This window comes from Motacilla alba, chromosome 1 (genome assembly GCF_015832195.1).
Source record: "Motacilla alba alba isolate MOTALB_02 chromosome 1, Motacilla_alba_V1.0_pri, whole genome shotgun sequence".
Lineage (NCBI taxonomy): Eukaryota > Metazoa > Chordata > Aves > Passeriformes > Motacillidae > Motacilla > Motacilla alba.
The window spans coordinates 4,568,885-4,584,630 of record NC_052016.1 but is presented as its reverse complement, the minus strand read 5'-3'; the positions used below and the strand labels follow the sequence as shown (position 1 = coordinate 4,584,630).

Sequence of the window (15,746 nt, the reverse complement as noted above, 5' to 3'; positions counted from 1 at the left end):
TTATTACAGAGTTCCCATAAAGCACAAACTTCTGCCCTGAGAGCTTAATCCTTCTCCAGGCAGAGCTAATTGGCTCCTCCAACAATCTAAACATCTACCCCCAAAATGTCATAGGCTTTAATAGTCAGGATGTATTCATTATTCCTCAGCAACGCATTCCAGGGGGTGCTGCTGTGGAAATTTTCCAAGAATCCCCCTTGGATCCTCCCAGTGTGAGGGGCTTTTTCAGCCCTAACCCTCCAGAGAGGACGAATCCCTCCCGTGGTGGAGCAGGGAATTCCGTGCGCGTTTATAACCTCGGGAACGGCGTGTGCAGGAGCAGCATTCCCACCTGTCTTATCTGCTTGAACTGGTCCTGGTCCACGTTGGAGAAGATGTTGAATTCAGGCTGGGAGATGATCTGGAAGGCCACGGCGCAGTGGTGGTTCTCCAGCGGCGAGATGTCGTTGTAGCGCACGGCCAGCTCCGTCCGCGCGTTGATCTGGTAGCTGGGGGCAGGGAAAGCCGTGAGGAAAAACCTCCTCAGAAACCCCCCAGCTGCTCCAAACCACGCTGCTTCCTCCTGCTTGCATCCTTTTCAATGCTTATTCAATTAGCTGCAGCTTTGGGGTTTTTTTTTGGTTGTTGGTATTAAATCAGATTTCCACAGAAAATAGATATTTAATATAATCTCAGGCATTGAATCCCCTCTGTGGGTGAATATTCACCCAAAAGGGATTTTATTACTTCTTTAAATTTTGCCACATTTCTAGTTTAAAATGATGTAGAACAAAACCAGAAGGAACTGGTTTTGTTGGGGTTTTTTTTTGATTTTGAACAAATCAAAAACTGTTTTGACATTTTTGTACCTCTAAAAAAAGTCTAAACTGGTTTTTTTTTTGTTTTGACGTAGAACAAAACCAGAACTGAACTGTTTAATTCAACCCCTACTAATGGCAGATGCAGAGATTCTCACTGATCCCAGTCAGAACTGGGTTCTGCCCTTATTTAATAAGTGGTTAGAAATAAATCAGATTCTCTCTCTTTCACACGCACACAAAAGTGTCTGTGGGTCAACAGCAATAATTTGCTCCCATGAAAATAAACACTTCATGATTTATAATTATGAAATAAAGTGTAAGCTAAATCCCCCTTTGAATTTTAGTGCAATTATTTCATTATAATAATTTACAGCTCTGTTACCAGCTGTAAAGTATTTCACCTTGTTTTTTCAGGAGTTAGGGGGGAAAGTGTTCCAATAGAAATGTGAAAAAAAAAACCATTTTCCTTACAGAACCAAGGACAGCTGGCAAACCCCAACCCAGACCTGAGCTCTGCTTTGGCCCACGTGAGTGACCAGCAGGGCCTTGGGAAAAGGTCAGGCTGTGAGAAAGAAAACCTGATCTACCAAAAAATGCCAACCAGTGTCACCTTCCCAAGAGATTTTGGGGGAAGAGAAGGCAGGAGAACAGACTCACGTATTGTTATAGCCTGGATGGTCCAAGTCGTGGCACACTGCTGCAGTCATGAGAATCAAAATGTCAATTTGGGAAAATTTCTCCTGCAAAATACAAAACATGAATGCAGTATTATGATTCCTACTTCCCTTATCCCTGTAAATCAAAAGAAATAAAGAAACCAGACATATTTACTTTTTAGAGAAATGCAAATCTGAGCAAAATGAAGCATTTTTCCTTAGATGAATTTACTTCAGTCAAGAGAGAGAAATCTGCCTTCCCTTCCAGTAAAAATGACTCAGGTTTGCCTTTGTTGCATGAAATAAGAGCAGCTCAGAGGAGGCAATTTCCTTGAAACTTGCTATTACTGCAGAGATGATATAAAAGCACTGAGACATTAGTACAGTCTCTTAGAAGTCATTTGAGCACCCTGATTAGGAAAAGGGAGGGCTGGAAGATGTCTCTGTTGCCACTGCATTCTGGCCAGTAACTTATATGTGTAACTACAGAGAAAAAAGGGGTTTTTTTAAAGTGAAAAAAAGCAGTTTTGTATAGAAATGAAATGAATATATGAGTGCGGGTTATCCAGACAGTGAAATTAATTGATGCCTATAGTTTTGGACAAAATAAAGGTGAAATGTACGTCCTGCACATGCCAGGCTACAGGACAAGCACAGTTAAAAACACAAATTTCGGGGAAACCTCTTGTGGGAACATTTTGTGTCCCAAACAAAGAACAAACCCACAGACCATAAGTCAGTAGAGGTTTGTCTATCATTCCTAAATGTTACACTCCATCAGAGTACAAACTGTGGACATCCAGGGGGTGAAGTTACCTCCCCAGCAGCCTCAGAAAGCTGTGCAGGTGCTGGGAGTCAGGAATGGAATGGCTGAGGTGGAAATGCAACACCTCTCCTTGTGTGCCTGGGTGTCAGATTAAGTTTTTTGCTGATCTAGACATGGGGTAACTGAGAGTTGTTCAAAAAGCTTTTATTCTATTTTCAGTTTCATATGAAGGGTGAGACAATACTGATGTTATAATTCACACCATCACAATCAGAATTCAGCTATTTCTTAATTACAATACACTATAAGTGTTCCTTGGCCTATTAGTTTTTGCCATGCTATACTTCAAATAACGCTGCAATTAATACCATAATTAACACTGTAGATGCCTTAAAGCCAATCATCTAAAATCACTCTTTGTGGGTCTTAATACAATGCACCTTTCATGGTTCTATTTCTCTAAGGTATCCAGAGGCCATCCTTTGTGAGGCCATCCTTTGAAACTTGTTTCTAGCTCCATTTCTCTCCCAACAATGTCTGTCCTATTCCAGGGCATTTCTCAGTCAGCATTTCTTGTCCCTGTGTTTGCACACTGTGTGAGCCTTCTGTCAGGCCCTGAGAATTCCCTACAAATCCATTTCCCACCCCTGGGGACTGAGCAAGTGCAGCCTCCCCAAAGGCCACCCCTCGCCAGCAGGCTGGTGGCCCGTTTTGCAGAAGTGGCTGGGGTGGGAATGGGTTTCAGGGTGGGAATGGAGTGGTTGCCATGGAGGGGGTGGTACCTGGAGGCTGCAGAGCGAGATCATGCTGTACATCATCTGGGTGACGCAGAAGCAGTGCCGGAAATTGTGGAAGGGGTTGTTCCTGTAATTGTCGTGGATACACAGCTGCAGAGAGAGGGAATGGAGCTGTCAGAAGTAGCAGAGCTGTTTACCAAGCACTGGAAATCCTTCAAGGAGTCCTATTGTGAAATAGGGGTCTCCTAGAGTCAGGTTTCATAAGCTCTTGGAGGTCTATTTCACACCCAAGATAGCTCAGCTACCTCAGAAGGCATAAAATCAGCAGGATGGCTTCTGTGGTAGTGTTGGAAACAAAAAGGTTTTAATAAAAGGCAAAATAACAAAACTCTTCACAGAGAAAAACCAAGCCAGGTGCAAGAAGTTCTTGCTCCTGGTAAAACACCCCACAAAAGCAAACAGTTTCTTTGCTCTCTTCTTTTTCTAGTGAATTGCTCAGGCTGGAATTTTTGGCTCTTGTCCAGTTAGCTATCCTTAAGTTTGAGGTGAAGTCCCCCAGGCTTATGAGGTGTCTTTTCACCTAATTGAGGAAATGAACTTCTAGGCTCTTTTCCTGCTTGAGGAGACAAAGGATAGTTTTGTCACTGTGTCAACAAGGGGCACATTCCTATACTGTGGGGCCCAGGATTATTCTCTGCTAGGTCAGAGTGACAGCACAGGGCCTCTGACACTTTCTGCCTTCCTGGGTGAGATTTATGTTATAATACATATTGTAATGTTGGCTTTTTGCAAACATTAAAATGGATTCTATATGTGTGATGCTAAAGTAACTTCGTTCCAAAGATATAGTTTTTATTTCTGTTGTTAATGAAGCTTAGACATAGCAGTGAAATAGCTGATATAGGTGTGCTTGTGTTAAAATGCCTGCTGGGATGGGATAACACCCAATGAACACAGGATGAGGACACCTCTACAGATCTGCCAACCATCAGCACTCACCCTCTGACGACAGTGTGGACCAAGGCCCAAAACTGGAGGTGGTAAAAAAGGACTAAAACCACAGCCAAGGAATGTGCACGCTCAAAAAAGGTGGATCCCAAGGAGGAGATGTGCTAAACAATTCTTGGAACATGTAAACTAGTTTGGGGGAAAAGTTTACTATGCATAAAGGTCTATGAATATGCAAAGGGCTGATGTAAGGGAAAAGGTATTTAAGGGGTATCCCCAAAAATAACAGTGTGCTCCTGGCTGAATGCCAAGATGCACCCGGCCATAATAACCTTTGCTCTGTGGTCTTTGTCTCCTATTGTCCTTTATTAAACTTTTTAAATTTTCACAGGAGAGTGAAGGTGGTTTTCTCATTTGTGTCTTCCAAGAATTCACCAGGAGGTAAAGCTCACAGAAAATCCCTTCTGACACCAGCCAGCAATGGGCAAACATCCCAGCACAGCTGCATCTCACCCTCAGGTAAAGCTCACAGAAAATCCCCTCTGACACCAGCCAGCAATGGGCAAACATCCCAGCACAGCTGCATCTCACCCTCAGGAGAGGACACTCTACTCTCATCCTGAATTTCTATTTCAAACCTTGCAGTGGCTTAAATGGGGACTGTAAGGGCTCAGAGCCCACCCCTGGCCCCTTCTCCTGCTGGATACAAACTGCAGCTCTGATACCTTGAGGGCTGAAACGTGGCTGTCATTTCACTTGCCATTGCTCAGAGGTGGCACTTTGGGACGTGTTGCTCGGCACGGAGAAGACGTGAATGCACACCAGGCTGGAGCACACCTGGGTGGGTTTCCTATGCCTGCCAGCCTGGGAGAGATTGAGCTGTCACGGGCTCACAGGAACCACAGTTGTGGGGTTTAACTTTCTACAGATGCTGCCTTGGTTGCCCTCGTTCCACAGGTAGGATAAAGCCTGTCTGTCCCTGTGTCCTGGCCAGTGCCAGCCAGGCTGGCAGAGGGAGGCTGGCACAGCTGGGTTGACACGTGCCACAGTCATTATTCCAATGCTGCTCTGGTTTCCTGTCCCTCACAAAGCAGCCAAGAGTTAGCAGCATGGCTAGACCCCTCTTCTGAGTCCTCCTCCAAAGCCTGGAGCCCACAGAGCCCTCATGCTTCAGCTACTGAGCCTGAATTAATGACATGGACAGAATTCCTGTCCCCTCCTCCAGCTAAATCAGGCGTTGACTTCAGGAGTCCTCACACCCCATCAGGACCAAACACTTCAACCCATCACCTGACTTCTAGGAGACCTCAAAGCTCTGGGTGAGGTCAAGAGAAGTGTGGTGTTTCAATGCTTATTCAGTATTTGTGGGCTTCCTTGCAAAAGCTGCACAGATTTACTCTGCAGCAAGGATTTTAGAAACACATTTCATTACTTTAAAATGACAGGAACGGCATGATATGGTTGTCAGCCAGGCTCACAGGTGGTATCTCACAGCCTACACACGGCACTGCCCAAAACTGCACGGATGCAACGTACACATCCAGCACTGGAGCCCAGAGCATCCCAGGGGACTCCTGACTCAGGAGGGATGGAGTGACTGGGTTGCATTAATCACTCTTTCCTCCTCTTTCTGGAAGACTTCTGTAGCCAGTGGATGTGGGAGAAGCATGAGGTGGCTTTTTCTCTCCCACTTGAGTTCAAAGTGATGCCCATACTGTGCCACCTTGGAGCAGAGCCCTTGAGGCTTTTAAAAGTCATTTTCCTTTCTTCAAGAAGATGGGAGACCTCACCCTGCCTTACCTTTGTAGAAAATACACAACAAAATCCCCTTTTGTTGCTCAGAGTGAGGATGTCTTAAATGTTAGTAGTGACAATATGCTTGGAGACACGAGCTAGGGGAAGCTGCCTGCAGCAGTGTGTGGGCGGGCTGTTGGTGTGTGTTGACATATCACCTTGCTTCCCATGTTTTTGGGCTGTGAAACAGGAGGAGGAGGAGATCTTCTGGTTTATCCACTCTGTGTTACCCTTGTTTGTGTTGGGTTTCATCCCACCCCTTGTCTTCAGCTGCTTTATAAGGTCAACACCACCCAGCTTTTCATTTGCCTTCTTCAGAGAGAGATTTACCAGCTTTTGGTAATTTTTGGTGTCTCCTTTAATGCAGTCATATTATTTTTCTAAAAAAGCTTCACCAGCACTGGAAATAAATTTCAGATGAGCCTCCTAGCTTCTGTGGCGACATTTTATCCCTTATTCCAGGCTCTGCTCAGCCTTGTTGTGTCCCTCCTGCAGCAGGACACCCAGCAGTGACAGCCCCATGTGCCTCCTGCCACTGCTGTGCTGTAACACCCAGACCCCGTCTTTTCTTTGTCTTTTCCAGCTACCTCCTGATTTTGTGAAATTTTTCAGGAGTCTACATCCATCTAAAACAGTGCCCTCTACTCTCTGCAAGCTCCTCAGGGAATTAGAAGAGATTAATGAGGTGTAAATCTTTAGTACAGGAATCCTATGAAACATGTGTTTGATGAATTCACACCATGATGTTTCTAATTATTGTCTCAATCCATTTGTGAGACACAGAGGTAACTTTTCACTCGTTATAATTCCTCAGGCTATCCTTGGATGCTTTTTAAACAATGGTTAAAATATTTACTGGTCTACAGTTCTCTAGGAACACGATGGGTTTTTTCTAAGAAAGCCAATATATTCTTCAGCTTTTTAGCAAACACTTTCTTTTGCTCTCCCTTGGACCTGAAAGCTCATTGCTTTTTAAATATTCCAGTGTTTCTCCCTCAGCCATCTCACTTTTGGTATGATCTCATCTTTCTCACATTTTGCATCTCTGCAACATTCTCACATCAAAGACCGAAGCAAAGAAAGTTACCTTCTCAGCAATTCCTTTTCCTTCCTGACTTGCTCTTTCCTCTGCTCCCTGTGATTTGGTACTTTGGATGATTACTGCACTTTCTAGCTATATCTGAAGGCACTTGTCTTGCCTCCATTTACAGCAGGTATCAAGAGCATTCAGCAGAAATGAACTGCTTCCAGCGATAGAAACCTCAGCAAATGAATACAAAACAGGTAAAAAAGAGTCATTTGTGACCACGAGAATGCAAACATTTTCCGAAGTACTTAAATTTTGAGAATTTGTATAGACTGACTGCTTTCATTGGGATTACTCATGCCAGTCATGTTAATTCCATGACTGAAAGCCTTGCTTGTTGATTCCTGAATGTGAAAAACTGCAAACACCAGTAACTTGACATACTCACCAACCACCTCTTCAAGGTGATAGGATTGATGTTGAAGTCTTTGACCAGCCCAAGGTCGTGGTACATGTGCTCCAAACAGCTCAGCATCTGCAGCAGGAACAGGCAGGTTATTGTTGGCTCTGTAAATATCCCTTGAGGACACCCCGGGAAGTGAATTTCCCTCTCGCAAGCATCAAATAATTGCAGAGCCCCTCTTCAGATGAAAGAAAGATGTTCAAAGACTGCATGATTAAAGACGGTGCAAGAGGGGAGACGGAGAGGGGCTGAAAGCTTTTTGAAGCTGAAAGCTGCTGTTGACTTCACAGGCTTTGTGCAGGGCTTTGAGTATCGCACCAGCACTCTTCAGTGATTGAGATTTGTGTGTATCACAGAAATTCCTGCTCACAAAAATAAAGCATTGCCATTTTTCTAGTTCAGCTGGGATGTGTCCTATTGCTCAGTGAAACCAGAGGGAGCTTCTCCCCGGCTGGACAGAAATGGATCAGGCTCAGCTGAATAGAAAACGACAGCAGAAAAGAAGAGATCCCTGAAGAAACATTTATTTCAGACATTTGTCAATACCTTCTTTCTTTATGACTTCTGGTGAGCTCCTAACTCCACTATCTTACCTCATATTTCTTGTTTAAAAGATTTCCCATTATAACCCTACAAAAGTGCAGCAGTTTTGTGATTATCCCCTCATGGGGACTGTAACTATGAATCCCTATAGCTGAAATGCAAGCACAGGCAGCTCTTTTGAGACAACATCTGCTCTGCAGCAGCAAGGGGGACTCAGGTAATTTAGCACCACCCCTCACGTTTAATCATCTGGGCTTGAAAGAACTGAAAACAAAAGATATTGATAATCTCAAAATATTGATAATCTGAAAGAATTGAAAACAAAAGATATTGATAATCTCAAAAAATTGATAATCTCAAAGAATTGGAAACAAAAGATATTGATAATCTCAAAATATTGGTAATCTCAAAGAATTGAAAACAAAAGATATTGATGATCTCAAAGAATTGAAAATAAAAGATATTGATAATCTCTAGATATTGATAATCTGAAAGAATTGAAAACAAAAGATATTGATAATCTCAAAGAATTGAAAATAAAATATATTGATGATCTCAAAGGATTGAAAACAAAAAATATTGATAATCTCAAGAGATTGATAATCTCAAAGAATTGAAAACAAAAGATATTGATGATCTCAAAGAATTGAAAACAAAAAATATTGATAATCTCTAGATATTGATAATCTGAAAGAATTGAAAACAAAAGATATTGATAATCTCAAGAGATTGATACTCTCAAAGAATTGAAAAGAAAAGATATTGATAATCTCAAGTGTTTGGGTGCTTAACAGCTTCCAGCAGTCAGAAATGAACAGGTTTCCTGGAGTTCAGGAGTTTACGTGTACATGCATTCCCATTTCTGAAGGCCCATACTGCAGGGGATGGAATGTGGCCGTTGTGTTAAAAAATGCAGTTTTTAGACTGCAAGGCAAACCAGGGGTTTCAACATGAGGGGTATAATGTCACAAATACAGCCCTGGGGGCATTTCTAGTCAGTTTTCTGTTATTTAGGCTCTTAGAAACTCACCAGAAAAAAAATGATTTAATCTAATGAAACTTGATATTTATCCAGGGAAATATAAATATAAGTCATGGAATAACAACAGGGCTGATTTTGAGTAATCCAAACAGGAAGAAATTTTCCTGCAAGGCCTGAGGGACAATGCCATGAGCTGAATGCTGCTCAGATCACACGGACAGCATTTTGCTGAAAATCCCCTTGTCCTGGTAGAATATCTGTTTTGCAATGGCTCCATAAAAGACTTCCCAAGACAAGAAACTTTATCCAGAAGTGCTGAATTGCCCTTAGAAATGCAGCTGTTGCCAAGAGAGCTTTGGGTGAGTGAGGAGGCGACTCTCAGTCCCAAAACTCCTGCCCCTGAACGCAGGGGAGTCTCGGTTTTCATGTTTGGCTTTCTTGGTCAGCAGCAAAAGCTTGAATATGGGACTCTTGTAAGGCTTGAAAAGTGAGAGGGCATTTGAGAAGGAGGACCAGGCTTGCTGCAAAGCTGTGTTGCCTGAGATGCAGCAGGGCACACGAGTCATTTGCTCACAGCTGAGCGAGGTTTGTGACCTGCCCGTCCCACTCGGAGCACGTGGGCAAACACTCACTGCTAAACAAGCACTGACAGAATTGAAATGTCCTCTGTAAACACAGAGAGGGAGAGATGAACCCATATGGTGCTCAACTCACCACAGCTTGTGGGGAATCTCATTTCTGAGCAGACTCCTCCTTGCAGGGCAAGTTAAATCTCCACACCCTCCTGTTCCCTAGCCCTCTGAGTGAATTGCTGTGCTAAAGCACTGTCCCCCAGCCCCCAGGAAACCATGGAGAATGGGTTTTGTCTCTCCTCATTCTTTCTTGATAGTCAGAACAGCAATAATCCGGCGGTGTTATGGTGCACCTGTCAGGCTCCCTCTTGCTGCAAAGAGCTCACAGGCATTTATGGCCACGGTACAGAGAGGGAGCAGTGGCTGCAGAGCAGCTCTGACCACACAAGGGAAGCTCTGAGTGAATGGGAGATGGACCTAAAGCCACCAGAGAGCCCTTCTGCTGTTCTTCCAGACAGGAGATATCCTGAAGGGAATGGGGCGTTTCTCCTTGTCATGCTGAGCCAAAATCACTCTGTGTGCAGAATAATTTGGGTGATTGCTGCTAGGGGTGCTGCCAGAGCTACCCAAGCCTTCCCCTGGGTAAAAAACAGCACTAATCCCCTGGTTTAGTCCTGTCCTCCATTATGCTTTCATTGAGTGAGATTTGCTACTACTTGCTAAATCTGGTTTTAACATTATATTATAAGCTGTCCACTCTTAACATCCTTCTCCTTCCCTCTTCTGGAGGTTTACACATGGACCTTGCAGAACCTTCTGCAGCACAAGTGATGAACCATCAATAACACTAATAGCAGTAAAAAAAAGGAAGAAAATTAAGCAGCAAGGAGATACTAATTGGCTGTGAATGCAGCCTTGCAACCTCTTCAGAACAAGCTGCAGAAAAAAACCCTCAGCTGAAGGGGTGTGAATCAATGACTGCACCTCTGCCTGCTGCTTTATTGATTTGAGTGGAGTTATTGATGATGTGCTCAAGCACACACTTCACTGGGGATTGATTTGTTCAGATAAAATGGTATGGGAGAACTCATGTGGCAGTAATGACAGTGCACCAGTTGAGGAACTTTACTAGGAAGAGATTAAAGAGCAAATAAAGAGGAGCCAGGATATGATAAGCTGCATAATCTACCTGGCATCTGCTAGGGAGAAGCACAGCATTTCTGGTGTGGTATGGAAATGAAAAAAATACAGAGAGTAAGGGGCAGAAAAGGGGGAAAAACCCTGCAGGATGTCTCAAAGGGCTCTTTTGGCCCTACTGGCTCTCAGAAAGTGCCAACCCTGCCAACCTGGCATCCTCACCTCGTTGGGCTCCCACAGCCAGACGTCAAAAGTTGGTTTCCGCAGAGCCTCGATGGTCTCCTGGGACAGCATGTACTGCAGACAGAAAGGCACGAGGGTAAACAAGGGTGTGCCTGCCATGGGAATGCTGTTGGCATGTCCTTGGGGCTCCCAGGGCTCCATTCATGAGGGATTTAGCCATACTTCCCGAGGAGAGAGCAAATGATCTTCCCTCTGGCCACCCAACCCTCCTCACCCCTCCTGCCAGCTGGCAGCTGCTCATTGGGGCAGATCCTTGTGGAGCAGAACTTGGGAGAAAAGGGAGAGTGGAGGTGTTAAGGTGAGGGTCATGGCTAAATCCAGCACAGAAAACCAAGGGCACAGAGCACAGACCCATCCCTGCACTGGTTCTGCTGCCTGCAGAGCATCAGGCACTCGAAGCTGCCAGTTAGGGAGGGGTGGTGTGAAGTGTCTCTGCTTACAGTGCTAAATTAACTGGTGGGGATGATGTGTTTATTTTCAGATGATTTATGCTCTCATTTCAAGTGTTTTTTCAAGAGTGCCCACAGTTTCAAATCGGTTGTCAGCCTGCAAGATTCAAGTGATTTTTTATCATTACGCTCAAAGCCTAAAACAAAATCAAGCTCATTCACCAGTTATGGTCGTATAGAAAATGAAAAGAAAAGGAATGTGCAGGGTTAAAAGACATGGGGATATCAGGACTCTGCAGATTCATCTTTTCAGGATCCTATTCATCAGTGGTTTTGGGACTCAAAACCCTTGTGGCTTCAATTGGCCCATTTACCATGGCTGTCTCTAGTTTGGGTTTACTCTCCTGAGCCGGTGAATGACAATTTCTGAGCCATCAAATTGATATTTAATCCAAGGAGGAACAACACAGAAGATTAATTTTTCTTCTTTAAAAGGCAAGGAGTTTTGCATTTGCACACACAATGCGCATTTAGCGTGACTTTCTGCAAGAAAACTGCAAATTAGCAGTACAGATTTGGAGTTGCAATGACATCTTCCTTCAGCCTCACTGGCATTGGACAAATCCAGCCCCTGACAACTGGTAACAAATTTTGCAAATCTTCAAAACCCCAAACTCCCATGAGTTTAGGTCTGGGAATAACGCAGAAATACAAAAGTTTACTCTGCAGTGGGTCAGTGCAACTCTTTGTAGCCTTTATTCTTAATTCAAGATCCTAATGCAGCAGTCCATCAAAGTTTAATCTGACAAATATACTTATCAAGGGAAAAAACTGGCTTAGAACTGATGTGTTCTGTGAAATCATGTGTTAGTGTCAGGAGCAACAGTTAACTAAAAGAAATAGAAGTCCCAGAGTCTCTGCTTCCGTGGAGGTCACTTTAGTGAGGCAGAGCAGAACAAAAGCAGAATTTATTGCTCTGCTGGGCTCTGAAGACAAATGTGCACAGAGCCACGTCCATGTCACAGATCTGCATCACACAGGACTGTGAGGACTCAGGGTGGCTGAGCCAGCTTTGGTGTGTGTGAGGAGATGCTCATGGTTAAACCATGATTTGCAAATAGGTGAGCTGGTGTTTTGCCAAGGTCTGAGCTGGGCACCAGGCACGCATAACCAGGCAGCTTTTAGTAATTCTTGTGGGCAAAGACTGCTGGTTCTGGGATTCAAGACCCTGTGCTCTTCATGGTTTCAGCCTCATTCATCACTGTGGATTTGCAGTTGTGCTTGCCCAGGAGACATTTTTCTTCCAGCATTACTGTTTTCTCTAGCAAATACACTAACTCAGTTTCACAGGGACAATGAATCATTTCGGAGAGAATCCAATGTCGCATTTTCTCTTTGTTTCCCTAGGTGAAGCATCCCCATAAATTACTATTTAAATTAAAAAATAATCTATTAGGAGAAAACAGGCAGCAGCACTATTTTCAATCAGAACACAGCATTACAGGGTGTTTTTGATTGTTGCTATGAGCGTGGAGAATAAACAAATATAACTAGACAAAAGAGTGTTAAATGTTGATGAATGCACAATGTTCATTAACATTTCAAACACTAACGAGCTTTCAAGTATTAAAGACTACTGAGAATTAAACTTTAAGTCACCACGGGCAACTGATGGCTTTTTCCATTGGCATTTTGGATCAGACCTTGGATTTAGAATAACAGGGAATTAATGGCTAAGGAGTCACACATTGTAAAGCAGCACTTGTCAGGATGGCAGCCCTGCAGCAGGAATATGGGAAGAGCAAGGACTGGGTGGTACCTTTGGGTAGGATGGTACATCCCTCCGGGGAGCTGGCCTCTTGTTTTCATCCAAGAAGCTGTACTTGCAGGGACAGTTAGTCCTGAAATGAAATATTCATCTCTTAACATTGAGGGAACACAAGCACAGTGACTCAAAAAGTGCCAGAGGTGCTCTGGTCTCCCAGTGGCCACCCCTCAGAGATCTCAGAGATCCATCCCACTCCACAGCCTCTCCCTTTCTAATGCAGTGTTGCTCAAAATGCTTTGAAAGTGTGATCCTCCTCAGGATTTTCTCCCCTTGTGCAACACCCCTGTTGCCCTTTCTCAATTTGCATTCAAGAGAGAAGCATCTGGGTTCAGGCATGCGTCCATGGATACCCAACCACTTCTCCTTAAACTTCCAGTGAGCAGCTTGCTGTCCATGGCAGGCATCCTTCTCCAGGGCTGCCAGGGACCACGCTGGCTGTGGGCACCCCTGTGCTGATTCGCTGCTGAGGGCACCCACTGAGCCTTGCTGCAGCCCACGAGAACTTCCACTTTGATGGTGTGACCTCCTTGGCTGCTGCCCCTCACGCGGGACAACAGCAGAGAGGCACGGACTTGGCAGACATCTCTGCTTGGCTCCCTGATCCTGGAGAAAGGGAGCCACTGCCAGCAATTACAGGTAATTAGCACTTGCTTGATTATTAACACTGCCAGTTATCTACTCTTCTTTCCTCTGCATATGGAAAAGCCAAGCTGATGCCTTCCCATCTGAGCAGAAGCCCAGGAGGGGCCTCGTCCCTCTGCAATTCCCTGATGAGGTTGCAGCCAGATGAGGATTGGGCTCTTCTCCCAAATGACCTCAAACTGTGCCAGGGGAGGGACAGGCTGGAGAATTCCTTCACTGAAAGGATGGTCAGGCATTGGAAGGGTCTGTCCAGGGAGGCTTGGGAGTGCCCATCCCTGGAAGTGTCCAAGGAAGGCCTGGATGTGGCACTCAGTGCTCTGGGCTGGGGACAAGGTGGGGATCAGGCACAGCTTGGACTCGATGGCCTTGCAGGGCTTTCCCCAGCTAGTTGTCCACACAGACTTTATTAATTCTTGTGTGGGGCTGATCTTCTTGCATTTTGCATTTATAGAGTCATGGAATGGTTTGGGTTGGAAGGGACCTTAAAAATCATCCAGCTCCACCCGCCCTGCCGTGGGCAGGGATGCTGCTCGCTAGGTCAGGTTGCTCAGGGCCCCATCCAATCTGGCCTTGAGCACTTCCAGGGATTTATCCCTGGAGTCCTAACATTTGGATTATCCTCTCTCAGTTTTCAAGCCCCCTGCCAAAGGAAGCAAAAATAAACCTCTCAAAAGAAGCCAAGCAAAGCATTCCATTAACTCGGTTTGTGCATTTCTGATTATTACATTTTGCATTGTATCTCTTTTGAGTGATTCTCTTCTCTGTTGGGAATTAGTCCAGGTCTCTTTTCTCCTCTTAACATTGATGTCTGCTGTCATTTCTGGTGGCAGTGTCAGAATCCTGTGGAAGTTATGTCATTTTACAGCTCATGGTGGTCAGCTGACTTCAGCCAGCTGCCTTTTCCTGCCCTGTTTAAGGAGATTCTCACTTGATGAAAAGCTGTCTTAATTGTTTCTAAAGCCGTTTCCCCAAAACTCCACTGTGTGAGGTATTAGTAGGATAAAAATAGTGAGATTGGGGCATCCCTTGCCCTAATTGGAGCTGACTGCCAGGGTTAGCTGAGGGTCAGCCAGCTATCTCTAATTCCCAGCTGTAGTAGGATATTGAAGCCTTCATCCCAGCACACTGGGGAACACACCAGAGCCAGGAGGCATCGGAGCTTCACAAATGCAAAACTGTATCTGCAAATGATCATGATTTTAAATGACACCATAATGCTATTAGCATCTGCCAGCGGTGAGTGCAAAAAGCAGACAAGCAAAAAAAAAAAGGCAATTTGAGGAGGATGTAAATGGAGCTGCTTTGCTCTTCTGAACAGAGAGATGCACAATTCACTGTGCTTTTAGAAACCTGGCAGCCCAGCCTTACTCTCTCATTTGGTAATGTAACAGCAAATACAAGAAAAGGTAAACACCCATACAGCTGTGTACACTGTGATCTTATTGAAGGGATACAGGCACTCACAAATATTTATGTACATTAATTAAATTCAGATGGGATCCCTAATTGTAACCACAATGCATTATCTAGCAAATGACACTGCACAAGGATGACAGGTCTAAATGAGAGTAAATAGCATTTCCACTTCCCTGAGATGCCTCTGTTCCCTCACACATCTCGTGCCAGCGGGAGACGGTTTGCTCAGCCACCCTGGGGTCAAGCATCCCTAAGCTGGGGTGACCACAGGCTGGTGACCTGGCTGCTCGGGGGCTCTGGTGGCTTGGGAATAAGGAACCTCAGTTCATTCCTCAGCAGCTCCTGATGGGAGCCACCAAGGAGCATCATCTCCTCAGACTTGTACCCACATCTAGCTGCTGCTTTGGCTCCCACACCCACAGGGTGCAGAATTCTGCATGAGCAGGAGGAGCCTTTGAGCAGCTGGGAGGAGGGAGAGGCAGCTTAGGGTAGCCAAGAGGAGCTGTGACAGAGCCGTGTGGACACAGCTCCGAGGTGATGCTGAGCAGAACGAGCCTGAGCAGAGCTCCAGTGAGAGCAGCTGTGAGTGTGAGCTCAGAGCAAGCCAGGGTGGTGTCTGTGCCCTGCTGAGCCCACTCCCATCTTTAGCACAGCTTTCCAGCCTCACACCCCGTGCTGCTTGGAGCCTGTCACATGTCACCACCAGCCCTCGGTGAAGGTGGCACCCCAGCTGGAGCTGGCTGCACTGAGCAGATGGAATACCCCCCATTCCAGCTTTTCTTGTTAACAGCTTGTTGTTTAGA

The 15,746-nt window shown here is 45.0% G+C and overlaps 1 protein-coding gene across 8 annotated transcripts in view; it reads right to left on the bottom strand.

The window, feature by feature from the left end:
• PDE9A (phosphodiesterase 9A) overlaps positions 1-15,746 on the bottom strand; it is a 52,258-nt gene that overhangs the window by 5,454 nt on the left and 31,058 nt on the right. For all 8 annotated transcript variants that reach the window (XM_038147076.1, XM_038147086.1, XM_038147128.1 and 5 more), the window contains 6 exons: positions 12,877-12,958; positions 10,648-10,722; positions 7,177-7,263; positions 3,005-3,109; positions 1,458-1,540; positions 332-488 (listed from right to left, as the gene is read on the bottom strand). In XM_038147076.1, the coding sequence (XP_038003004.1) occupies positions 332-488; positions 1,458-1,540; positions 3,005-3,109; positions 7,177-7,263; positions 10,648-10,722; positions 12,877-12,958 (589 nt within the window). The remainder of the gene's footprint in view (positions 1-331; positions 489-1,457; positions 1,541-3,004; positions 3,110-7,176; positions 7,264-10,647; positions 10,723-12,876; positions 12,959-15,746) is intronic.